Raw genomic sequence first — 26,472 nt, forward strand, 5'->3', positions numbered from 1 at the left:
CCAGGGCTCCCCCACACTGCTGGGGGGGTTCGCTCATTCAGTCATCCGCCCTGTTGCCTGAGCTCCTCCTCTGTCCCAGCCACTCAAGATAGAACAGTGACCAACACAGTCAAAGCCCCACTGTCCTGGAGCTGACATTCTAGATGGGGAGAATGGCAAGACAGGGGAATGGATCAGTGTCAAACGGTGATAAGTTCTGCCCAGGAAAACAACGAGGGCAAAAGGGTGGAGACTTGGGGGGGCGGTGCTATTTTATACAAGGAGATTGGGAAGGGCCTCTCCGGTAAACCGACATCAGACAGAGACCACGAAGAACGGGAGGTGTCACGTGGCTATCTGGGGGCGCGGGGAAGCCCTGCTGGCAGAAGGGACAGCAAGACAAAGACGCATCAGTGGGTGTGTAGTTGGCACATTGGAGGCCAGGTAGCTGGAGGGCTGGAGTGGAGAGAGCAGTGGGGAGAGGAGGAGATGGGGCCAGCGAGGTGAGCAGAGCCAGGGAGTGCAGGGCCTTGCGGGCAAGGACAGGGACTCTTAATTTCCACTCTGAGCTGGGGGCTTGGAACAGAGCAGAAATCTGCCTTCCTCCGGCTGCCATGCCGAGAATAGACTGCAGAGGGCGACACGGAGGCTGGGAGGCAGTGAGCCAGCCGGCTCTTCCAGTCTCCAGGGCGAGAAGGGGGTGCACTGTCCAAGGAGGTAGCCCTGGCGGGGGGACGATGGGCCACAGTCTCAGTGCTTCCAAGGCAGAACGGCCAGACTTTGCTGGAGTCCATGTGGGCGCGAGGCTTCTGGCCTGAACAAGGAAGGACAGTGCTGCCATTCGCTTCCGTGGGAAGGGCGGTGAAGGCAGAGGTTTGAGGTTGAGGAGTGGGATCAAGAGTCTATCTGGGGACCTGTTAAAGATGCCAAGCAGGCCAGGAAGACAGGAACATAGGAGTCTGGAATGTAGCGGAGAGGCCAGGCAGAAGAGAGAAACGTGACAGCAGTCCCCGGAGAGATGTTACAGTCCTACGTTGGGGCACCTGGGTGGCTGAGCCGGTTAGGTATCTGCCTTCGGCTCAGGTCATGATCCCGGGGTGATGGGATCGAGTCCCGCATAGGGACTCCTGCAGGGAGCCTGCTTCTCCCTCTCTCTCTGCCTCTGCCTGCCGCTCCCCCTGCTTGTGCTCTCTCTCTCTGTCAAATAAACAGTCTTTTTTAAAGATTTTAAAAATAAAATAAAATAAAGCCCTACATTGGAGTGAGTTTGCCCAGGGCTGCATTAGGCCTTCCATGGCCCTGAGACTTTTGCATTTGGATCCCTTTCCTCCCCCCCAAAAAATAATTTAAATTATTATTTTACAACAGTGTTCATATAAAGACAAACATAATCCAAGCAAGATTATATTTTTTCTTCTTCTAATTTGAAAAGAAATTAGAACATTTTCATGGGCCCCTTAAAAGCACGAAGGACCCTGGGCCCCCTGTGCCTACCGGGGAAGATGGCCCCGCACTCACCAGGAAGTGACTGTAGGTAAAGCAGAGGTCCAGGGACAGAGCCACGGGACACAGCAAAATTTAGAAGTTTGAGAGGCGATGAGGAAGCAGCAGACAAAATAAGAAAAAGTAGCCCACGTAGCAGGAGAATCCAGGGGGAGTGGAGAGTGGCCTGAGGCCAAAGGCGGGTAGTGTCTCAAAGAGGAGGCAGGATCACCTGGGTCCCTTAACTGCCCTGTCGGTTGTGCAAGGGCTGGGCGCTCTGAGGCCTCCGCAGGCCGGGTGCCACCCATCCCTCCAGCAGATGCCACCAGGCGCTAGCTATCGCTGCCACCCGGCTGCCACCCAGGCCCCAGAACAGTAATGCTGTGGGCCTGGCGCCCTCCTCCCCTTGCAGATCACATTCGAGATCTCCAAGCAGGAAGACTCGCAGATTCCCATCTGGATCATTGTGGGCAGCACCCTGGGGGGCCTCCTGCTGCTGGCCCTGCTGGTCCTGGCGCTATGGAAGGTGAGGCCCCAGCAGGCAGGCGGTGGGAGCAGCATCCTGGCGGGTTGGCCCAGGCCAGGGGCTCTAGGCTCTGGGCTCTGCGGCCGGTACCGACGTTCTCCTCCCCGTGGGGGCCGGTACCCCCCCAGCCTCCTCCCCAGAACTTGCCCGCTACCGAAGCATCTGCCTCTCACCACGGCGGACAGCTTGGCTAGGGCCACCAGACGACCCGCGGCCTGTGGCTCTGGCCCTTCTGTGGGTCCCTTTAAGAACCTGACGAAAGCTAGGTCTTCTCTTACCAGAAAAAGCAGCAAGCACCCAGAACCACAAAATTTCTCCAACAGTGTCAGGCTGTTAGCAAGCCCACCCCCCGCAAAGCCTTCTCTGTCTTTGAGCCTCGGGTTGAGAACCCCTGGTCTCAACCTTCTACTAGAGATGAGTTGAGAGAGGCCCAGAGAGGGGTGTTGACTGGGGCAGGGTCACACAGCACGACCCAGGCTCCGTCCACTGCATTACAGCCCCCCCTTCACCAATTAAGTGCCCATTGTGCGGCCCTTGGTGGGCTTGGGGTCCTGCTGGGCTGGGGGTTGGGGGGGGTACTCAGTGTTAGCTGGGGTATTCGGGAAGGAGCCTTAGGAGGGTTCGTGAAGGGAAAGCAAGGAGGGGAGACAGACCTTGTCCGCCCTGTCCACCCCTGAGACTTCTCCCTTTGCTGCCCACAGCTCGGGTTCTTTAAAAGTGCCAAGCGCAGGAGGGAGCCTGGCCTGGACCCCACCCCCAAAGTGCTGGAGTGAGGCTCAGAGGAGGCTGCGAGTCGATGGGGGCCAGGACGCCAGTCCAGGCAGCGTGCAGGCCCAGGCCCAGGGCCCACTGAGCTGGGGTGAAGAAGACGCCAGCTCGCTTTGCACTTGACCTCATCTCCTGAGTGACCAAGCCTGCACCCTCTGAAAGGAACTCAAGCCAGTTTTAAGAGGGACTGCTCTACTGGGAGGCCCAGACACCTCCAACACAGAGCCTGGTGATTTAGAGGGACCCCTCCGACGGCACACCAAAGCCCCCGCCGGGTTCTGTGGGGGCATTTGCTTCCCCGGGCCGCTAAGGTGCTAGGAATTCCAACCGCCCCGTCCCATCCTCAGAAGAAACCGGGAGAGGAAGACTGCCATGCAAACCCACTCCGCACACGCCGGGCCTCGACTCCCAGAAGGACCCCGTGGGGCAGCAGAACTGCGTCCCGTGCTGTCCTCCCACCCCCCGGGCTGCCCGAGGCCCCGAGGCCCGCTCGCCCCTTCTTTCGGGCAGGAGATAGGTCCCCGGAGCTGCCCCTGAATGAACCGGGGCCCAAGGACTCCATGGGGACAGTGGCTGGCCAGGGATGAAGAAGGACCCAGGGACGCGCAGACTGTGACTGTCGGGCGGCTGGGACGCAGAACATGGGGCGCGCACCCCGAGGTGGGGAGGCGGGCGGGCCCTCCACCCCCGCGCACCCCGCCAGCCGCTTTTGTTGCTAGTCTCCAGCGGGGGCCGGCGGCCCCATTTGGTCTCCCCGCCTGCCTGCCCCGACGCGCGGGGGCCCGACAGCAGGGGGGCGGTGCGGAGCCTCCACTCCCCGCGCCACCCACCTCCCTGCGCGCGCGCACCACACACACACGCACACGCACACAGCCTCCCATCCCTCCCTTCCGCCCACCGTGCTCGAGAGGAGGGCTCAGCCGGCGCTGCGGAGGGGTCCTCCCTGGAAGGCACTGGTTAAAGCCGGTCGAGTCTGTGCAAGCTCGGTGCAAAAGTCTGATCCGCCGGCCCACGGGACAAGTGGTACCAATGACGGCGCCTTGAGGACAACAGGCACGCCCGATGCCCAGCGAGTAATTTATGCCTCAATCTTGTTTTGAGGTAGAAATGAAAGGGGGATGCGTCGAAGGCATCTGTCCCCCGGTCACATAGTACGACCTTTCCTGTCGTAAATATTTTTAAAAATTTAAAAAAAAAAAAGTGATTGAAAACAACCAAGGTGCTGTGGTCTCATTCTGTGGGCGGGGCGCGTGCTGGGGAGGCAGCTGGGGGGCCTCCTTCCTTCCCGTTATCTCTCAATGTTGAGAAGGGGCTTGGGCACCATTTGCTCCCTACACCACCCCGCCACATGGGATGAACATCTCCAGTGACCGAGCACTCCCTCCCTCGCAAGACCACCAGGTCCATCTTCCCCTGTTCCCACAGCTGAAGCTTCCAGCCCTTCCCTCTCTGGCCTCCTAGACTTCTCCAGGCTAGCATTTCAGGGCTGACCTGACACCCTGACTTGAGAGTGTCTTCACCTTTACACACAGACTGCTCTTAAACTAAGTGGTCTCCATTGTCATCTTGTGCTCCTAGAATCCCAAGAAGCCGGAAGTAGAACCCTAGAAATTATGTGCTGTCGTTCCCCATAGAGGAGAACACTCAGAACCAGAGCAGTTAAGAGAGAGCTCTAGGGTCCACAGCAAAATCCAGACTCATCCCAGGATTGCTCGCTCTCAAGCCAGTCATTATAGCCCAGCCGGGGGTCTTACGGAAGGAGAAGGCATTGATATGAAGTTAACTATGGGAATGTTCTTTCCCAAATGGTGAACCCCAAGTCAGAAGGACACACTTATGATCACGTTCCATGGGAGTCTTACCCCCCGTGAATGGAGCACCTGACTAAAGGAAACTTGATGAACCCACACTCACAAGTGTGTCCTGTGATTTAGCCCCAGTCTTCTGTCCAGCACCCTCAACTCTGGGAATGCTTTCATGTGAAACCTGCCCTTAGGGATGGGCATTCATTTCAAAACCCGCTCTGTGCAGCCACACTGCGGGCCAAACGTTATCTGCAGGTCGGATGCCGCCCAGAAGTGACCAAATTGCAACCTCTGGGCCCTCGGAGGCAGCCTTTACCCCCAGGGCTCCTGGTCCCGCCGTGCCCCAGCCCAGCCCTAGAGCGAGAACCAGACAGCCAAAAGGCAGAAACTTGCAACTTCAAGGAATTCAAGCCCTCCCCTGTGTTCTCTCTTCTCTTTCTCTTATCAATTCTCCCTTTCGGAATTGATCTGCTCTGGGGTATAAATGTTCGAGATTGGCCTTAAAGAGTGCCTGGTAGGGCCACGGACAAGACACATTTCCTAAGGAGCAAAGCTCATGCTAGGGCGGTGTCCTTCAGGCCTGAGGAGCTTAGAAGGGACCTATGCAAGGGACCGCCCCAGGGATTCAGATTTAATTGGCTGGGAGGGGCCAGGGCACCATCTTTGTTTCAGAGTCCTCCCCCCTCCCGCCTCCCCAGTGACCAATGTGCAGAGCCAAGGTCAACAGGCAGGTGAATACATAGGCTAGAAGACAAATAAGGGGTTAACATGCGCAGGTGACCTTCCATTTCCAGCGAGAACTGGAGTGTCGACCTAGTGTTCGAGTGAACCTGACTCCAGCCTGGAGCTGGGAAGACTTTCTCGCTCCAGCAAGTCCCCAGAGTGGGATCTGCAGCAGATTTCTCTCCATTTTCCTGGGTTTCCAGAGCCCCAAGGGGACTCTTGGAGAAGTTGAACACATTTGCCATTGTCTGGAGGACGAATAGCCATCTCTGAAGCACTTTTGGCATTTAGCAGCAAGCAGCCCCAAATGCAACCTCAAATCAACAGAAAAGTCATATTGTGGTTCACAGATGGATATTATTAGCAATGCTCTATTCTGTAGTTGAGAATAATTATTTATCATGGCGCTAAGGGCGGAACTCAGAGTGTTAACCTGAAGTGTAGCCAACTTCAAAAGCGTTCAGTCTTTTAAAAGCATTACCAGCCATCCTAGGCATTTAACAGGCTGCTTTGACTTTCCGGTGGCCCCGTGATAGTTGCTTAAGCAAGTCTACAGCAAACAATCGCCCGGGAGAAAAACACACGAGGCAACGCTTGACTCTTAAAAACCAAACACCAACAGATGCTGGTTTTAGAATTTGGTCCATGGGTTGTCCAGATTTCCTAAGTTCTAGGCTCACTGTCTCATGGAGGAAAAAGACAGGAGTTGTGAAATGAATCGTGCGAGATGTTCTGTGAGGTTTCGCTGCTGTTCTGACATGGTGACACCCCAGGTGGGATGGGGGCTCTCAGAAAAGATCCAGAAATTGAGGGGCAGGCCTTGGATGGACTCGAGAAAGGCCTCGAGCCCGGTGCCATCAGCGCCCAGCGTTCTGCAGGCAGGTGGACATCAGTTCTGGGTCCCTCGGATCCGGCCAGCTGAGCGCGGAGAAGAAATCCGGGCAAGGGTGCTGCTTCTTTCTGGCATTAGATGGTGTGGGCACATAACCTTGCAGGACAAAGTGTGCCTCTTAGCGCACATGATCTGTCCCGAGCTGAGCTTCTCTAAGTGGGATCCCAGAGCTGCCTAGACCAGAACCATATACTAAGTTCCACCCCGGACCTCACAGATCCAATTTCTGTGAGGGAATTCTAAGCATATGAAATTTATAGGATCAGCAATCTGGAGCCACAATATTCTCTTACTGTCTAGACTTCCGTGTCAGGGTCTTCAACACTGCAGCCTTTCTCACCGGCCCGTGGATCTCGGTGGCAGTGGGGTCATCAGCAAAATCCCCCAAGGGGTGTCCTTCCAGCACAAAGAGTGGAGTTTCTGGTTTTCCTTTTGTTCAGGAAGGTGGTATTTTTAACAAGACAGCTATCAGGTGGAAGGGACAAACTGCTAACACAAACACAACAGACAGAGGGAGAATAAATGTGGAAGAGCTTTTGACAGAAGGTATGGAAGTGGCCTTTCCTAGAGGTCTTTAAAAGACAGGTTGCGATCCCATCACCATTCAGGAGTTTTTAGTGTCAGTGCTCCCCCAGAATATGACACTAGCTTCCAGTCAGTCCCCTTGGCTTTGAGTCCCCAGATGCTAAGCACCCTGTAAGAGAAAGGGCCAGCTTACTCAGGCTCCCTTTCCGGGATGACTCACCCTAACCAACCCTCTCCCCCAACAATCAAGCGGCCAGGTCTCTCCGCCACCAGCTATGCCTTGGGCGGCTGAACTTAATACGGCCGTTAGTGCTGAGTGGTCTCCTGTTTTCAGTCCCCACCACATTGGCCTGTTTTTACCCCCAGTTAATATCACGTCAGCCCTTTATTCTGCACTGCTTCTTTTTTTTTTTGAAATCCCCAAAAATGATCCTAATATTAGTATTAACACCAGTTAGGCTCCATGCGAAGGGCAGTTCAGCTTAACCGACCACATTAAAATTATGCCAACGCTTCTGTGTCACTATCTATTCCATTAGCTCTGATATCACACTAAAGTAGGACACCACGTTCCAAACAGACACTGAAACAGGAACAGAGCTTTGCTGGTTAAGCGTGGAGAGAGGGTTAGAAGCCTGGCACCTGGGCTCTGAAACTTTTTAGTAAGATCCAGACTAAAATGCACCTAGAAAACTCACAAGATTCAAAGTAGGGTATGAGCAGAACATTTTCTCAAAAAAGGGGACACCATTCCCAAGGTTCAAAGTAAGGTACGAGCAGAACATTTTTTTTAAAAAGGGGGACACCATTCCTTAATGGGTTCATCCTTTCTAATCAGTTGTGCACATTCTGTGTCCGTATCTCCCTGGTACCACGTACAAAAATGACAAGCAACAACTCAAAGATAATGTTTTCTGAAGTGTTTTCAGAAAATGGCCCAAGCCAGAGTCAAAAGGTAACATCATAAACTTTTGTTTGGGAAATTAAAGTTAATATCTGATGAAAAACAGAAAATCAGATTTCAGATAGGGGCATCTAGCTAGAGGACAAGCTTATCAAGGGCAGGTATCGTCTTTCTCATTTTGGTACGCACGTCCCTGGTATCGGGCCTCCGTTGGAGGCAGGAATGAAACCCCGGTCCCGCTCTCAGGACAGACCAAGCACAGCAAATGTACAAAGCACAGGGAAATTAGAATCGAAAATTCTGTCTCACCTTGCCAACATGCTAAGTCTTTATGAACCACCTGAAATGTGCTTCTCGTGCTGACATTTTCTAGATTGAGCATCTGATGAAACATATTACTACCAGTATTTTCTTTAGTCTGGTAATCTCTTACTTTAATAGAGCAGACATTACTTGAAACACAGGGAAAAAACGGGGGGTTAGAATTTGTCTGGGTGATTTCCAGAGTCCAGCTGGATATTGCAGCCGGGCACACACCCCGCAGAGATGCTAAGAGGAGCTTTGTTTGTACCCGCCTGATAGTCTGAGAACCAAAGAGCACTGCTTGCTGGGTCAAGACCCAGAGCTTACCCTGGGCTCTGACATTCAATCCTTGTATGACTCTGAATGGACAAGTCGCTTCTTTCTGGGTCTACAACCTCCGCTATAAAAAGAGACTTGCACTGAGTGGTGTTCTCAGGTCTCTATAAAAGGACGGGAAGACTACCCTAAATCTAAACTTGAAAACAGGCGGAGGATGCGCTCTAGTACCACTGTTAGTAATACTCGGGGTGACCTCCACCAACGTTGACGAGGCGAATGAAAGAAATATAGAACACGAATACTGCAATGGGAAGGCAAATCATCATTACTCGTGAATGATGTGTTTCTGGGACCTCCAAAAGAACAATTTTCATTTTTCAAGAAAAAGCAAATCCATTAAAATGCCTGCATAAAAACATTAACATTTAGAACTATATGTAATGGAAGAAAAACTATCCACAATATAAACAAAGAATCTGATGATAAAAGGAAGATGTTTGTAAGAACTTCATTTAAAAAAAAAAAGAGCTTTAAAATAGTCTCTAAGAGACATAAGACTTCATTAAATGGGACTATCTTTCCTTTGGATAAAAAGGCTTAGACTTACAAAGACAGTCTCCCTAAATTAATCTATCAAACTCCCTAATCTATTAAAGGCACTGATAAACAAAACCATCTTTCAACATAACAGGACACCAAAATTCATCTGGAAAAAAAACACACAATAATAAAAGAATTATATCCCCTCCACAAAAGAAGGCAAATGAAGACATATTAGCCACTATTATTAATACTTAACATTTACCAAGCACTTCACTGCTATGTGTCAGGCACTTTGTTAAGTAAGCATCTTGATTCTCTTATTTGCTCATCACAGTCCAAGTTAAATATTATTGTCCCAATTTACAGAAACTAAAGCTTGGATAGAAAAGTAACTTGCCCAAGGGTCACAGAGCTAGTCAGTGATGCAGCCTAGAAAGAACCCAGAAAAAGATCCCATTACATTATGGCTATTAGGTTTATGATTGAACTCAGTGGAAAATAATTACGGAAGTCTTTCGCTCGCTGGATCCTTACATGAAAATAAATTCCAAAAAAAATAAATAAATAAATTCCAAGTAGATAAAAAATTTAAACCAAAGAGGAAGAAGAGAAAGGGAAAAAGAAGGGAGAAGAGATGTGGAAGGAAGAAGCCGTAAAAGCATTAGAAGAAAACACGGGTAAAAAAAAGATTTATGATCTTGGAATGGAGATAAGCAAGATACAAAACTCAGAATCCATTTTTAAAAAATGATAAATTTGGCTACATAAAAATGTAAACTTCTGATATAAAACCACTATTTCAAAGTCAAAAAACAGTTAACTGTGACATATGACAGGGAAAATTTCCTTAAACTTCCCAAGAATTTCTAACTAGTAAGAAAAAGACCACAACCCAAAAGCAAGCAAAAGAAATACAAATGTGTCAGTAAATGTAAGAAAGCGTCCGGCACCTGGGTGCTCAGCTGGGCGTCTGCCTTGGGCTGAGGCCCTGACCCCAGGGTCTTGGCCCGGCCCCAACAACCGGGCTCCCAGCAGGAAACCCGCTCTCCCTCTCCCTCGGCCCCTCCCCACTGCTCGTGCACCCGCCAGCACACACTCTAATAAAATCTTAAAAAACAAAGTGTCCACCTCATTCATAAAAAAGGAACACTAATCAAAACCATGAAATACTATTTTTCATTAAGCACCTTGGCAAAAACTCAATGATTAGGTAAAATCTGCTGTCAGTAATAGTGTAGGTAGATGAAGGCGATTTAACGACTTTTATCAAAATTTTAAATACTCAGCCACCGAACCAGAAATTCCAGTGCTAGGAATGAATTTGTTCTATGAATATAGAATATAAGGATGTTCACTGAAGCATTATTTAGAATATCAATAAAATGAAAACCTACAAGCCCAACAACAAGGTCTGGTTAAATAAATGCTAAGCCCACTCACAGAATTAAATCTATAAAGTTGTTCAAAGAAAAAAAACTATACATACCCATATAAAAAGCCTAAGATATATTAAACGAAAAGGAGAAAAAACATACATATACATACAGAAAAATTCTGGGAAGCTACTCAAAAAAAACTAGTAAATAGTGATTGCCCTCTTCAGAGTCCAAATGGGGGGCAGGTAGGGATGGAAAGGTCATTGGGCTTTTTGTTTTTTACTACTTGAGTTCTTCTTTACTATCTGAATTTTTTCCCCAGGCACATATAACTTTGACAACTCTTTTTTAAATGAATTCAACAAAAGATCATCTCCACTAAGGCACACTGAACAATAAAGACACAAACTTCAAGGCAGGATTTTTTTTTTCAAATATTTACTGAACACAAACACCATTTTTTTTTCCTTTTACACAGCAATATTGTTAGTTTCAAATTAGCTGGGCTATTAGGACTGTCAATTGCCACGAAATTAAAAATGGTTCTACATGTCAAACTCAAATAGAAAATGTCATGCAGTATATAAATCACTAACAGACCTCTGGCGCGGTCGGCAAGTTCACTATGTTTACTCAAGTCACGTAAATGGTTTGACAAAAGTGCACAATAGAATGACGTCACTGGTTCGTTATAAATCACAGTGAATTTACTAGAATACAACAATGTCGTTTTTCTACACGGAGGATTACAGGATGGGGGGAATATTATAAAGGACAGGATCTTCTCAACACATTAGGGCCAGATTTTATTCCCCAACTCTGTACCTCTGAAAAGATCGGTTAGCAAAGCTGAGGGGTTTTCCTCATCTTTTCTCCTCTACCAATTACTAATAAGCCACAACAAAAAAAGCCATGCACAAATTTTTACAACACCTGGTAAAAAACAGATACAAAACCTTGTTTTACTTCATCACGTGGCAAAGCTTGCATCTTCGCTCCTTCATTTTTCTGATTGGGCCACTCATCACATGACTCACCCCTAAATGAAAAGCTGTTAATAATTTAGCAATACTCACCCCTGCACACACATCAAGATACGCTTCCCGTAACCATCAAGTCGGTGTCCCTTCCCTGCACGTTAACACAAATGAACACACCACAAACCTAGGACTAGAGACCACATTTACTTTACAGTTTTAAAAATGAATACATCTATCATCACTATCAGTGTATTTACGTCAGATCCCGTATTTGGGAGAGGGGATGCTGTACATACAACCCAGCCCATCTGAGGATTTTGGCGAATCTGCCAGAACCGTATGAGAAAGCCCTGCGATGTGCCGTACGTATCCAGGAGCTTTCTACCCCGGAGAGGGTATCCAGGGCAGAGCCGTGCATTTTCAGAGTAGGAATAAACACACAGCTTAACAGCTTACAGGCCAGTAACTTTTCACAGAGCAAAAGGCAGAGTTTTGTTTTCTTTAATCCATTTCAAAGTTACAGCATCGTCAGTGAGGAAAACAGAATAGTCATCTGTACATAGATGTATCTGGCTAGCCGAAAAAGGAACATTTAAGATTTTTACAGAAAATCTACCATAAAAACAAGTCCTTTACTATACTCTTACCCATCTACTCACTAGTGAATCACTGGCTGCTTCTCAACCCAGCGAACTGTAACCCGAGGTCCAGCAACTCACTCCTCACCCTACCCCATTCCAAAAAAGAAATGCTTCTGCGTGAATAATCCAAAATGGTCTTATCCATAAAGTAGCTGCCTCAAACTACAGTGGAGACTGGGGACAGGGTGGTGTTCCCTTGGGATCTGAATTTTTAAAAATACTCACCAAACGCAGAGTTGATACTTAGAGAGCTGCCCCCAAATCACGTTACCTCAAACAGTGCTATCGTACCTAAGTTTCTCTTAATTATCAGTTATTAATCAACTACTAGTATAATGAAACAAAACCCTTCCCAGAACCGAGCAAGACCAAAGCTTGCTTTTTGGTTGGTTTGTTGAAAGTTCCCACAGCAAAGAACCTTAAGGTAGTTGGACCGCGGCCTGCTACAGCCATGCAGGGTAGACTGGAAAAAGCTATGTTGTACCAGCATTCTTACATCAAAAATTTCCCCCTTCTTTTTCAAGGGGATGGATTTGCTCCCATTCCTTGAGTTAAACAGTTATGCAAATTCAAGAGTTTAATTTCACCAACTCCATTAAAAGTGTAAAACCCACCTCAGTTTCACACAGCTTGCCCAGGTACTCACCCACCCAGGCCTCCAGTTCAGCCAGATTTGTAGGACAATTACCGAGCAAGACAAAGTTTTGACTGAATTTGTAATTACCGTCAAGGGAGACTTACAATCCGAAGCCTATTTCTACCGGGAACAACAAACAGAAAGTGACCAAAGTGGCTGGAAATGGAGACAGCCTAGAGTTCTCAGTAAGCGGAGAGGCTGAACTATTATCTTTCCTACCAATTTATTTTCCTTAAAACACACACACACGCACACACACACACAAAACGAAATAAAGAAAACCTTAAGCTTGGGAAGGATTTGGCTAAACACATTTAAAATAATTCTACCAAAACAAATAAAAAACAGGCATGTAGATCACTGGTTTCAAGAATGGTTTTATACAGATGTTTCACAATACACACTTGGATTTATTTTACAAGACAAAATTAGAACCTTAGCACAATGTACTACTATACTATAGTAAAAAAATGTGTTACCATTAGCAGAGTTCATAGTTTATTCCACTGTCTTCAAATTCTTTCTCCAACTCTGTCAGCATTTCAATCAGCAGTTCTACTTTCTCCAGCATTCATCCCTTCTCAAAAACACTGTCATGAAATTTTGATGTCTCAATATGTACATGTAATCATTATCTTCATTTTATAAATAAGCAATATCTAAAATAGCGCTGGTCCTGGGTAGCCAAAGGGATGAAATGGTTTTTAAAACATGCAACATTATCTGATATTTTAAGTTCTGGTGTTGAAAAATCATACACATTAATAATGGAACCAACTGAATACCAAGTACCTTAGCCACTCCTCAAACGATCAAAGAAGCAGGCCTTGAAGTCTGAAAAACACAGGGTCTGATCTAAGCTGTGGAAAAGGCGGGATTCACTCACCTTGAGGCCATGCATTTTCTCTTTCAGGCCATGAGAGTTGCCAAGAGCAAGGTACAGTGTTTCCTAGATTCATACCAGGAGGAGCGAGGCCGGTAATTTTCGAATTAGGGCTCATTCAAATGCCTCCCTTTAAACCACCCTAAAAACCCTCCTTGTAAACACCTCCGGTTAGAAAAACAGAAATATATTACCATGACAGAATTTACCATCAAAACATTCCTAGCTGAAGCAAGAAGAACACGAAGAGTAACTACCGTATCCGTCAAAGTATCTTGCGTTCTCGGGGGGACAAGTTTTTAAGCTTCCCACCTGCCATTCCTTCCCACCCTTCGAATGATTTCATTTCGTGGGGTAGCTATTTTATTTAAGGCCCTAGGTGCTAATTTTGGCTTGGTCATTAGATCTTCTACCGATCTGACTGCAATCCTTCTCTTGTACTTCACGGAACAATACGCGTACATAAAATGACCACTGAAACCAGACGCGTTTGGGGGCAGGGGGCTTGTGTCTGTTTTTTTAGTTTCTATCTGATGTTACTACATAATCATAATGCTTTTCATTGAAGAAGAACAAGCTGCAGGTCCTCACTTACAGCACCATGCACTACGAGCAGCTAAGGCATTCGTTTGGCACTAGAGAGAAAAATACCGATATAGCTAATTTTATTTTATCATTTTTAACATCGATAGGTGTGTACCCTTTGCTTGAATTTCTGTGATGCTTAAAAGATAATCACAGAATACTTTTAGTCTGACAGTTAAAATGCTGCCATTACAACAGAACAGAAAAAACACAGAGACCTCTGCAAAGCCTATCAGAATCCGTGACATTTTGTGGCTGAAAAACTTGCAGCTCTCACAGAAACACCTTTCAAAGGAGCATTGCGAATTATTTTTATCATCAAAACCATCTGATTTCCTATACCACACTAGTGATTTTTCTACTTATAAGGGACAAAGTAAAGAAAGCGAAAAAATTACAACATCCTGGGTTCCTTTTCATCCGTCATAAACACCTTATTCGGGGGGCACAAACAATGCCCTCTGGAAAAGCAGTTTCCAAATTTTAAAAGAGACCACACAGGAGGAAAGGGAGAAAGGGACAAAAATAGAATGCATAACTATATTATAACAATTTGTTTCATAAGAAAACACAGCATTCATAATTTTTACATGTCTGTGAGTTGAGTCAAATGCAGACTGCTGCAATTTAGAGAAATTACATTGAAACAGAGACTTCAAAGAATTTTAGAATTTAAGCCTAAAGGCAAGTAGTCCATCAGGATTCTCTGAAAAATCGCTTTAAGATTACTACTACTTTGTATATACCACCCAGCATAATGCAACAATTTCAATGGATTTAACTTTATAAATGTGTAACTATTATTAAATTAGCACATTTTCAGATTAATCTGCAGCCATATTTTTTGAAATCCTCCTGATGTTATAATGTGTTGTATCACTCCACATAAATCTTGGAAGAGTGAACACTACCCACAGCAGTTTGGCACGTGTGGAACACCTGGGTATCCCGTTACTTTTAATGGTCCTTTTTAGTTGTTTTTCTTCATGAGATCCTCAAAACTGCTGCAAGGATAACACGCTGACACAGGCTTAACAGAAATACTTTTGTAGGCAGTTTTTTAAAACATTATCAACTTCAAATCATAAATGTCCCTTGTTACATAAACAAAATATTTTATACTCATTCCTTAAAAAAAAAATACAAACGTTGAATCACGTTGTACACCTGAAACTGATGTTTCTCAATTATACTTCGATAAGAAAGAAAAAGACACAAACGAAGAAAAAAAGAAAAAGTTAAGTGACCAATATCCAGATACCTTAGATTAGAGTTTACACCTAAACCATGTGGCTTTGTTTAAAGTGTATTTGAAATCAATAACCGTTATGAGGCAAAAAGACCCAATACAGAACTAAGGAAGGTTAGGTAGGGAGGCAGGGTAGTGGAAAGAAAAGGAGAATTTATGAACACATAATTCTATTGTCTGTGATTAAAGTCCTTTACTTTTTAGCACCACATTAAACGATTTTACATATCCAGTCACTTAATGAAATCCAACAAACTCTTCAAGAGTTCTGGGGATCTGGTCTTGGTAGTTAATGTCATTAGCCCGAACTGCTCGGGCAGCCAGGCACTTGAGACTCAACTTCATTTGAGTTTTAAGTAGTATTTCAGACACCCCAGTGGTACTTTTGTCTAGCGGAGTCTTATTCTGCTTATTTGTCATGTCGGTGTGAGCGCCAGCTTCGACCAGGCTGATGATGATAGAGTGCAAGGTTAAGAAATCGCTGATGGGCCTGTTGTACTGAACGATGATGTGAAGGGCACTGTTCCCCTCGTTGTCTACGGCATTCACCTCAGCGCCACAGTCCAGCAGCAGCTTTGTGACGAGTGCATTTGGAAAGCTGCAGACGTCGTTGGTGTGGAAATCATCAACCGGGGTGTTCGAGTTGACAGCAAGATGCAGCAAGGTGAACCCTTCCCGAGTTCTGGGGTCAAGGTGAATCAGGTTGTAGATCTGCTTGTTAATTTTGCACTGATCTTCCTCACTGCACTGTGTTTTGGTGGAGATGCACACTAAATACAGAAACGTATAGAGGTTACATTCATAATTGTCCATGGCGTTGTGGACATCAGCATCTGGAATATTTTTTACTCTGTTCATACTCTGTTCTATTTCCAAAACACTGCATCTCAAAACACACTCTATGTCTGGGGCCTTCACAGTTTCATTCAAATGTATCATCTGTGAGAAAACTTGAGCAAAGCGAAGAAGATCCTTGTGGGTATTCCTGTTACCTTTCTGTCTCAGGTGCAGGGCATGCAGCCACAACTTGATGCACTGTTCGAATTCCATGTTATCCGCATAAACGGCTCCCCTGTAGATGATGGGATGGGAAACATCAATATTGTCAGCACCTAAAATCCGTTCCCGAACGATAAGGCCTTCCATATGAAGAGCATCTCTGTCTTGCCGAATGGATTCCAGTTCCTGAGGATTCCTACATTCAGTTCTATTCCCATAAGCGTGGATTGGTGGGAGAACCTCTTTCTCCAGAATGTTATCGCCATCTTGAAACCTCTCCAACATGGCTAAATATAAATAGTGGTACGTCTTCATGATGTCATAGTTCTCGCGGTCATTTGCAAAGGAGGCACCCAAGAGTTCCAAAGCTTCAATCCGACTTCTTCGGTCACAATCAGCGTGAGAGAGCAACAGTTCGACGACATCAGCTTTACAGCTTTCAGCAGCTACTTTTAAGGGCGTCATCCCGTGGCCGTTCACTACGATAGCAGCACGCCATTTTATCAGCTCTTTCACAATGTCTATGTGCCCGGCTTCAGCTGCGAAGTGCAGGGCTGTGGCTCCGCAATGGGCTTTAGCATTGGGATCAGCTCGCTGCTCTAAAAGGTATCTGACCACGTCTGTGTGTCCCTTATATGCTGCAATCATCAGGCAGGTGTTGTCATATTTGTTGGCGATGCTGATGTTGGCATTATTTTCAACCAAGTATTTCACAATGTCCAGTCTGCCATCAAAGCACGCTGCCCGCAGGGGGGTCGAGTTAGTTACTGTGGTGTGGTTCACGTTGGCTCCATGGCTGACGAGAAGTTTAACAACTTCAAAATGTCCCGCTCCTGCTGCACACCAAAGAGCGGTGGCACCGTCAATGACATACCTGTTCGTGAAAAAAACACACAGTCAGAAAATGGAGGCCGCATGCCCTAACATAAGTGTAAAGAATGGATTCGTCTGCACTGGCCAAAACCTCAATCTGCGGAACACGAATACAACATTAGTTTGGGTGCAAATAAAATCAGGTAACTTGTAAAGCACTCTGCATGGTACTTATACCTAGTAGAAGCTCAAGAAATGTTAGCTATTACTGTTATCACTGAAGTATATAATCCTAAAAAAAAAAAAAAATCACCAACTTTCTATTTTACTTTGTATTTACTTTGCTAAGTAAATACATTTCAGAAAACACAGAGGAAACGCATGGAGGTTCGTAACTTCTTTACCGCCAAGCTGATGCACTGGCTCTTAAGGAAAAACATGTTCCTCCTTCCCAGTATCCCCCGGGTACCACAGTTTCTCTCAATAGGGTCAGTAAGAAAGCTACCCCCGGCCCTACAGTAACACTGTGTTAGAAACTGCTTTAGGGGGGCGCTTGGATGGCATGGCAGTTAAGCGTCTGCCTTCGGCTCAGGGCGTGATCCCGGCGTTACGGGATCGAGCCCCACCCGGCTCCCCCCCTATCCGCCTGCTTCTTCCTCTCCCACTCCCCCTGCTTGTGTTCCCTCTCGCTGGCTGTCTCTATCTCTGTCGAATAAATAAATAAAATCTTTAAAAAAAAAAAAAAAAGAAGTTTAGAAACTGCTTTAGGAAAAAAAGGTTTTAAGTGGATAATTAATTGTCCCCTAAGATTATCCAAGCTGGTCAAATCTACTTCCACTACAGCAATGAGAATGAAAAACTTCCTGCTCCATACAATACAGAAGGATCACATAAACATGACGCTGAGCAGAAGTCAACTGAACACAGTACATACTGTCTGACTACATTCACATACCTATCTGTAGTGCTCAAGTCGGGATACTGTACTTTTAAGAGGACTAGATAGTGGGAGGAAGCACAAAGGGAACGTTATTAAACACATATATTCACTTTGCGAAACTTTTATATGCTTTCAATTAGTTTTTCTCCATCCATTCTACCATATGTATGTATGTGCATGTGTATTATGGGTTTATGTATGTTCCTCAACTAAACCACTGGGGGAAAATACTAACAGCAGGAAACAATTAGCACTTTCCTAAGACCAAGTGGGCATCTTCCCTGACCTTCGGCCTATGCTTGCACTTTGTGGCTTCACAATCACCATTTACTTACTGTCTGATGTGCACTAGGTTCACTGCTTATAACAGAATTAGACTCTTGCTAGGAGGCCAGTCTTTCCCATTTTTCTACCTTCCATTTTTCCCCAACCTCAATTTTTCAATTGTTTATCCTATTATTGCCCATCAGCCCTAAAAAGTATATTTTTGCTGCAGATACTTAGACATACTGTGCTTGAACCACGAAAATAAGTACACTTGCGAGTGTTAAGCAAAAAGGTCAATCAAAAGCAATATTTACTACAGCAATTAAGTATTTATACCAAAAACCTCACTGCTGAGCTTCTCACTATACAACCTAATGTTATAACACAGGTCAAACTCTATCTCCCATGAAGTGAAAGAGTAAAATCCCCTGATAGAATATAAATATCATAATTTAACCCCAATTAACAACACCCCCAAAACACCGTCTGTTGTTTCTACTGAAAACAAAAGACCCACTTTATAATAATTCAAGCAGTTACTTCCTCAATTTCAAATAATGACACAAAAGCCTTCTCACTAACAAGTACCTATGGAGTTACCTACGGGAAAGGGTATAGGACTAACTGGGAAGAGCCTTAAAGCTGCTGGAAATGTCCTAAATCTTGAAGATCTGGGCAGTGGCTACAAGGGTGGATATTTAGGAGAACTACTCATCAAACTGCACACTATGCATAAAAATTAGGGAAGTAGCAGAGATCTATATGAGAAGCAAAACCATAAGAGCTTCTAAAAAAAAAAAAAAGCAGACTATCTTCGTGACCTTGGAGTTAATGACTATTTCTTAAACAGAATGCAAAAAAGGCGCTAATCATAGAAAAAACTGATTTATTGAAGTTCATTAAAATTAAGAACTTCAATTCATCAAAAGATATTATGAAGAAAGTGAATATGCAATCCACTCACTGGAAGAAGGCATTTACATTAAATGTTATTTGACAAATCAATAAGAAAAAGGCAAACAAACAACCCAACTAAAAAATGGGTGAAAAGACTAAACAAGTATACTTCACAAAAGAAGATATTCAAGTGACCAATAAACATATGAAAAGATGTTAAAAAACTACCGGAGAGGGAAATGCAAACTAAAATCATAAGCTACTAACACAGAGCCGCCCGAATAGCTACAATTAGTAAGACTAACATGACAATACTAAGTGTTGGCCAGGATGTGAAGCAACTCAAACTCTCATTGCTGGTAGGAATGTAATTTGTTTCAACTACTTTCGGGAAAACTGTTTAGCAATAACTATTAAAGTTAAACATACACCAACCCCATGACCCAGCAATTCCACTCCTTGGCATATACGGAGAAGAAATGAACGCGAACACCCACCAGGGAAGACGTACACACATAAAAATGTCCACAGCAGCTTTATCCATAATAGTCAAACACTGGAAGCAAATAAAATACCTGTGTACAGGATAAGTAAGTTGCCATATATTCATACAATGGAATACTACAAAGCACCAAAAAAAAAACCACAAAAAAACCTACTGATAGACACAACTGCACAGATGAATCTCATAGACAATGTGTTAAGCAAAAAAAAGCCAGACAGAAAAGAGCATACTGTATGATTCCCTTTGTAGGAAGTTCAAGTATAGACAAAACTAATCTATGGTGACAGAAGTCAGAATAATCATTACTTCTGGGAAGGGAAAGGAGAGGAACTGACTGAGAAGGGGCACAAGGAAATTCTGAGTGAAAAAAATATTCTGTATATTGATTTGGAGGTGTTTACACGGATGTAAACATATTAAAATTTTATCACATCGTACACTTAAAATTTATGCACCTTACCAGATGTTATAACTTAACTAAAAGTAGTCATGATTAAAAACAAAAATGAGACACAAAGAAAAACAGTTTAAATGAACATAAATAGCTAATAAATATCTTCAATGTGCCAAGCACCCATTGCATTAAGTGCTCAATATGCAATGTATCTCATTTAATCCTCAAAACAACCTCCACCCAATAGCCCTATGAGGGTGACACTATTAGGTTCATTTTACAGATACATAACTAACATGTTTACATGAGAATAAAATACAAAAGTACTCTAGTACATAGTACTCTATGTATTAAGGAAACATAATACATGTCATTGTTCCAAAGAGTTTCAATTTAAAAAGCATTTTTTCAAAAAAAGAAAAAAGTAAAAAGCATTTTTTCAAACTCATAATCTATCAAAAATACATAGTTAATATATAGTTCCATTTACATAGTTAAATGTTTCCTTGCACTTTAAAAACCTGAAATTATTATATGCCAGGAACATGAACCCAAACCATGTAAAACTCAAAAATTTTACATTTAAATAGGCATTCACATATATTACTTTTAACTCTCACAATAACCATAAAACATAAATTATGACCCCCATTTTAAAGATGAAAAAAAGAGACAAAAAGTGATTAAAATATTTTTCTCACCTCAGATTTCCCAGAATTAATGATGTCGGAGTAAAAATTAAATTACAAGTATATATTTCACTTCGTTTTTCTAACACTTTAATACTTTTCGTGGGGTAGCCTAATCATTTCCATTTTTCCATATAGTGATGTGACAGGAGCCTCAACAAAGTTTCAATTATCTATTTTTATTGAGGCAATTAAAATTTTTAAACAGTTCAGACAAAAATATTCACTGCAGAATGTATTAGAAAATGACTAGTCCTTCAGAAACAATTGCCTTAGCAAATTTTGAATTTCTACATCTGAACAAAAACATTAAACAGAATACAGGGAATTATAAGCCTAAAATCTATGACATTCCTTTGTCCACAGACTTCAGCTGAAATAATGAGCACAGACTTCCTCAAAACAACATACCAAACACATTTATAACAGAAAATAAAAATATGATAAAAATAATGCAATAGGTACTTAGTCCTTAATGGGAGAAGTACTATAAAACAATGATCTTTCTAGACTCAGTCCAAAATTGCAATGCAAACTCTCTACTATGAATTTCATCTTAAAAATCAAGAAACCGGGGAGTGCCTGGGTAGCTCAGTTGGTTAAGCATCTGACTTTTTTTTTTTAAGATTTTATTTATTTATTTATTTATTTGAGATAGAGCAAGAGAGTGAGAGAGAAAAGGGGGGAGGGGGGACGGGCAGAAGGAGAAGCAGGCTCTCCACTGAGCAGGGAGCCCAATGTAGGGCTCCATCTCAGGGTGGGAAGAATAAGCCCTTTTTTGATGGCAAAAAAGACAGCAATAAGCCAGGCTCAGCGCACAGGCTACTTGAGATTCTCTGTCTCCCCCTCTCCTTCTGCCCCTCCCCCCAACACACGCAGGCAAGAGCTCCTACGCACTCTCTCTAAATAAATAAAATCTTTAAACAACAACAAAAAAATCAAGAAACCATTGGCTCTGCTGGTGCAGTGTGTGACTCTTGATCTCAGGGTCATTAGTTCGAGTCCCACGTTGGGGGTAGAGATTACATTAAAAAATAATAAAATAAATAAAATAAAAATAAACTATAATATGATATTCACCTTTTTAAACAAAATACACACATCAGATGATAGAAACCTTTGACAATAAAAGATAATATTTCTGATCACAAAACTAAGCTCAAACTATTTCCTGGTTCAATTTAAAATAAAAATGCCTGGTCAAGTATTTGAAACGGAAATAAAAATTCATTAAATGTGAACGATCAACACTTTCTTTTAACCAAAGTCCTTAAAATCATTTATCAGATCACATGTAGTTTCTTGAAATATATACTGTGCGGCAATGACGTTTAAACGAAGCCAAATGATGATTGTGCCCCCTCATGCCTGTCCTCTAACTGAATATTGAAAGTATTAGTACTAGGGCCAACTTTAAAAGAGAACTCAACAAAAAACCTCAGAACTCCCAGAGGTCCTGTTCTCCTTCCCATCCCTGTCAGCAAACCTCTTTTAGGACAAGGGTTCCCCCACAAACTCTGGCACAGAGCTGTCAGGCCCTAGGAACTCAGGCCAGCACACTATTCCATGGTCACAGGACACCTCGCCTTTGTTCTTTTCCATTTCTGTAACATTCTTAACAGTTTCCCATTCTCCAACTAAGGTTCTTTCATTTCTACTCAAGTGATTTTTCTTGCCCACTCATCTGTCAGTTTTAGTCTTCACATATTAACCCATAAGTAAAATAATCTCAAATGTTACTCTAAAAATATGAACTAAGGCTCAAATATCACCATGGGGCTTGATCTAGATAGGTAGTCCCTTCCTCCCTTGAGAATCTGCTACTAATCCACTTGAGTTTCTTAAGGTACTATAGAAATATTTAGGCAGAACACAGACATTTACAAAATTTTTAACAAGCTATTCATTTTAATGTCTTTCTCTCTCTCACACACACACACAAAACACACAATATCAAACCCATAATTATACAGGTAACTGTTGCTTAGGATGAAGCCAAGAAGTGAAACTTTTTTTTTTTAAATATTAGGCAAATAACAGGATAGGTAATCAACAATTTGACAAAAAATTGTGAAGATGGTACATAAGTAACTCAAAACTAGGAAACACTGAAAATAAAAATAAATAAAAATAAAAAAGTAAAGGGGGATTTGGCTAAGTACCTCTCAAAAAGCCAGCCCCCAAGAGGTGAGAGAGCTTCATATTGTTAACACCTCATCCAGACTATTTTCACAATGTCTGGAATGAGAGCAAAGTGAAATCATGACATTTGCAAATAACACTCTTTTTATCTAGCTCTGAAATGCCAAAAGGACTGGAATAAACTGCAAAATATCAGAGTGGTTTGAGTGGGCAGAAAGGTGCCCATGAATTTCAATTCTCTCTTGTTAATTAACTGGCAAGCTCCTCAAAAAAGGGAGAAACCTTACATTTTTTTCTGTATCCTCCACAGAAGGTGTAATAGGGCTAGCCCCATCACAGGCATTTAATAAATAAAATTCTCCACTACCTTTACAAAGCAGCTAGTAAATTCGTAATTGTAATAATCCATAAACAAAAACGAAAGATGGAAGACTGCTCAGCCAAAATCGCAAGACTGAACCCTTTGCAACTGCAGTCTCCCCAATGGGGGACTCTTGACATTTTACACAACAATCATCAAAATCTGGCCTCCCCCCTCTCCAGTCTCCCACAATCTCTTTCTTAATTTCCCCAGCTTGAATCCCTTCCTACAACCACACTGAAACACTTGTCACTACAAGTTCGCCATGCTGTTGCCCCTCTTCTTCACTTCCTTTAAGACCCAAACTCAAGCATCACCTCACCAGGGAAGCCTTCCCGGATTCTCCCAGGCAAAGCTGAGCACCTCCTCTTCCCATACTCCCTCAGTAGTCCAACAGACTTCTAAAACTCTAAATGGCATGGCATCAGCAATTACTCATTTACATATCTATTTCTCTGTCTCCCCCACTAAACTGCGGGAACAGGATGGTACTCACCTCTGCATACCCAAGCCCTACCGCACAGCCCAGCACACAGCAGTTCAGTTAAGTGCCTACTAAACCCTTTAATTTCACTGCCCAGTGCAGAATACTGGGCAAGTATATAGGCCAATGCTATACTTCTAGTCATTTCTAGTAATTTCAGATTCTTTTAATTCCATCTCAAAAGACCTTTCTGTTTGATGGCAAAAAAGACAGCAATAAGCAAAGCCTTTCCAAATGCTTTAGGAAATTTTTTTTTTTCACCACTATCCTCCCCTCATCCAAAAAGACCTCAGCAAGCTCCTTAGCTGCGATGTTCCTAGCAGCTGTTACTGAGATTCGTATCTCAATGAATGTATGTGCCTATACGACTGGAATGGTGCTGGAAGTTCAGGGGTCATTCTGTGTCAACTCCTTCTCTGGGTATAGGAAAGGCTGTGGGGAATGCAGGGAGTTCCAGAAAGGACACAGAAGCCAGTAAGGGAAAGCAAACATGAATCAGGTTGCCATCTTTAATCAACAGGAAAAAGACCATCTCCTTGATGTCTAGAGACCTGGTACCGGAGATTAACCACCAACATGGACTATCGTTTCATTAAAATGTAATGCTCTAAAATATTTTCCTCTCATCTAAAAATATCTTCCTCTCATCTTTTATTATTTCAACCTAAAAAAAAAACAAAACAAAACAAAATTCAACAATGCCCTAGTCATCCTCAAGAAGCGCTTTTTCAATGAGGTTTTAACTAAGCAGTTTTCAATCACCAAAACTAAAGATACATATCTTTATGCTTGGACCAACCACATCTACTTCAAATAGACGAAAATGCTAGAATAGCTTAAGTACTGGCACAAAAGTCAACAAAAACAAACGCAATCAATTAAGTTTGAATCTGAAAAACACTTTATAATAATCAAGCACAGCAGAGATGTCACACCTGACAATTTGTGTTAAACGTTATCATTCCCCCAAAATATGTACAATTAAGCCTAAAAAGCAAATTTTAACTACGACAATATGAATTTTTGGACTCCCCACCTCGAATAACATGAACTATCAAGTTTCCCCACAATATCACAAGGTAACATGTATTAACAATGGCATTATCTCCTATACCACGTCCAAGGCCATTTTTGCAGCCAACCTATCTACCCCGAGCTATGTGGAAGATTCAGAATCATGCCTAGGGATGTCTGGCTGCCCGACAATCCCTCAAGAGGCTAGAGTTCTAGGGGCTTATTTTGACATTAAGGCCCCCGCAACCCGTCTGAAGGGACCACCCACTTGAAGAAATAAAAACTGGGTGACCAAATTAAGTCATCAAACAGAGGTCTTCGATGTTAATTGCTGACCGCGTTAATTTCTGATCTCGCTTACAACCCCAATACCCATGAAGGTAAAACCTGGGAAGGTGCACCGCCTCCATACTACTTGCTCACGGACTCTCTAGTGGAGAAGAATACCCATTAGATACCAAGACAGAGGGTGTGGCTATTTACCCACAGAGGCAATAAGGGGTAGGGGCCGGTGAGGATAAGCAGAAAACCACGGAATGAAATATTAGCCCTGGAAGGCGAAGTGGACATTCATGCGGCAGGAAGATGCACAAAAAAGGAAGAAGCGATACCTCTATGGAGAGAGAGTGAAGGAGGGGAGCACCTGTGAAGCGGTGGGTCCGCGCTCTGGGAGAGAGGTTGGGAGGTACCTACCCGTCGAAGCGGACGGTGCCGGTCTGCTGAGTCTGCACCCGATAATGTTCTAACAGCAAGCGCACCACCTTGGCGTGCCCATTGCGGGCTGCGATGATGAGGGGCGTGGAGCGCTGGCCTCCCTGCTGGCTGACATAGCCCAGCAGATAGCGGATGTCGCTTTCAGACCGGTTGAGAAGCAAGGCGGCCAGGGTCAGCACCTTGCCCTCGCTGGCCGCCTTGTATACATAGCCAGCCAGGCCCTCCATGGCCGCCGCCAACTCCAACACCCGTTTGGTCGCCACCGCTGCTGCTGCCTTGCGCCCCCGGAGGCCGCGTTCGCCAGAGCTTCAAACCTGGGCCCTCACAGCCCATTCAACAGGGCGCCGTCGCCGCCGCCGCGCCCAGGCAGCAGCGCGGCCCGGGGAGGGCGGAGACGCAGAGGTGGCCGAATGCCGCAGGGGGCACGTCCGCGATCCGGCCCCAGCAGGGAGGAGGGCGGTCAGGGCCGCCTCCGAGGCCCCAGGCGTCGGCCATGGGCCGAGGGGATCTCCATGGCGGCCGCCGCCCCGGGCCTCAGGCCGGACCCCTCCTTCCTGCGGGCTGCGACAGGCGCGTGCCCGAGCTACGGGTCGCCGGCGAGGTCCCAAGAGGACCGCACGCGCCCCGGTTGGCGAATGCTGGGCGCGTCTCCCCCGCCCCGGCCCACCGGGCCTAAGGCCTGAAAACTGCCTCGGCCTCCGCCTCCGCTCTGCGTCCTCCCCAGTTGGAGGAAACCCGCAGGTCCTCGCCCACCAGAGCTCAGAAGCGCCAGACGCTGCCGATGGCTTCGCAGCTCCACGCCTGGGGGCCTCCGGGGCGAGGCGGAACGCTCCCGCAGCAGCAGCCCCCGAACTCGGGGCGAGCAGGAAGGCGCGCCTCCGCAGACTGGGCCGGGAGGGGGCGGGTGCGAGCGGGAGGAACGGTTAAGCAGGGTGTCTCCTCCAAAGCTGCCCGGCCGGCAAACGAGGCCTTGGTGAAGAAAGGTTCTCCTGCGCGAAGTTGGCCCACCCCCTTTTCGGGCCTGAACGTCCTCGGTGCCCTTGACGCCTGGACTGTGCTCCTCCCCGACACGGCCGGGGGGCTTCCTAGGCTGGGAGGGGGCCAGAGTCCGGTACCTGAGGCGGTACCACTGCTGGGCCGGGGGGCCCGCCCCATTTTACCATAGACGGTGCG

The 26,472-nt window shown here is 44.9% G+C and overlaps 2 protein-coding genes across 3 annotated transcripts in view; one reads left to right on the top strand and one right to left on the bottom strand.

Moving 5' to 3' along the window:
- ITGA11 (integrin subunit alpha 11) overlaps positions 1-3,969 on the top strand; it is a 114,746-nt gene extending 110,777 nt beyond the window's left edge. For both annotated transcript variants that reach the window (XM_034660769.1, XM_034660770.1), the window contains 2 exons: positions 1,874-1,987; positions 2,689-3,969. In XM_034660769.1, the coding sequence (XP_034516660.1) occupies positions 1,874-1,987; positions 2,689-2,760 (186 nt within the window). In that variant the 3' untranslated portion in view covers positions 2,761-3,969. The remainder of the gene's footprint in view (positions 1-1,873; positions 1,988-2,688) is intronic.
- Positions 3,970-12,720: 8,751 nt separating this feature from the next.
- On the bottom strand, positions 12,721-26,206 carry FEM1B (fem-1 homolog B). Its single transcript, XM_002920624.4, has 2 exons — positions 25,279-26,206; positions 12,721-16,953 (listed from the first exon to the last, which is right to left on the bottom strand). Exons 1-2 carry the CDS (start codon positions 25,524-25,526, stop codon positions 15,318-15,320), a joined length of 1,884 nt encoding a protein of 627 aa, XP_002920670.1. The 5' UTR covers positions 25,527-26,206; the 3' UTR covers positions 12,721-15,317.
- Between the last annotated feature and the right edge of the window lie 266 nt (positions 26,207-26,472).

The sequence above is a fragment of the Ailuropoda melanoleuca genome, chromosome 5 (assembly GCF_002007445.2).
Source record: "Ailuropoda melanoleuca isolate Jingjing chromosome 5, ASM200744v2, whole genome shotgun sequence".
In the NCBI taxonomy this organism is placed as follows: domain Eukaryota; kingdom Metazoa; phylum Chordata; class Mammalia; order Carnivora; family Ursidae; genus Ailuropoda; species Ailuropoda melanoleuca.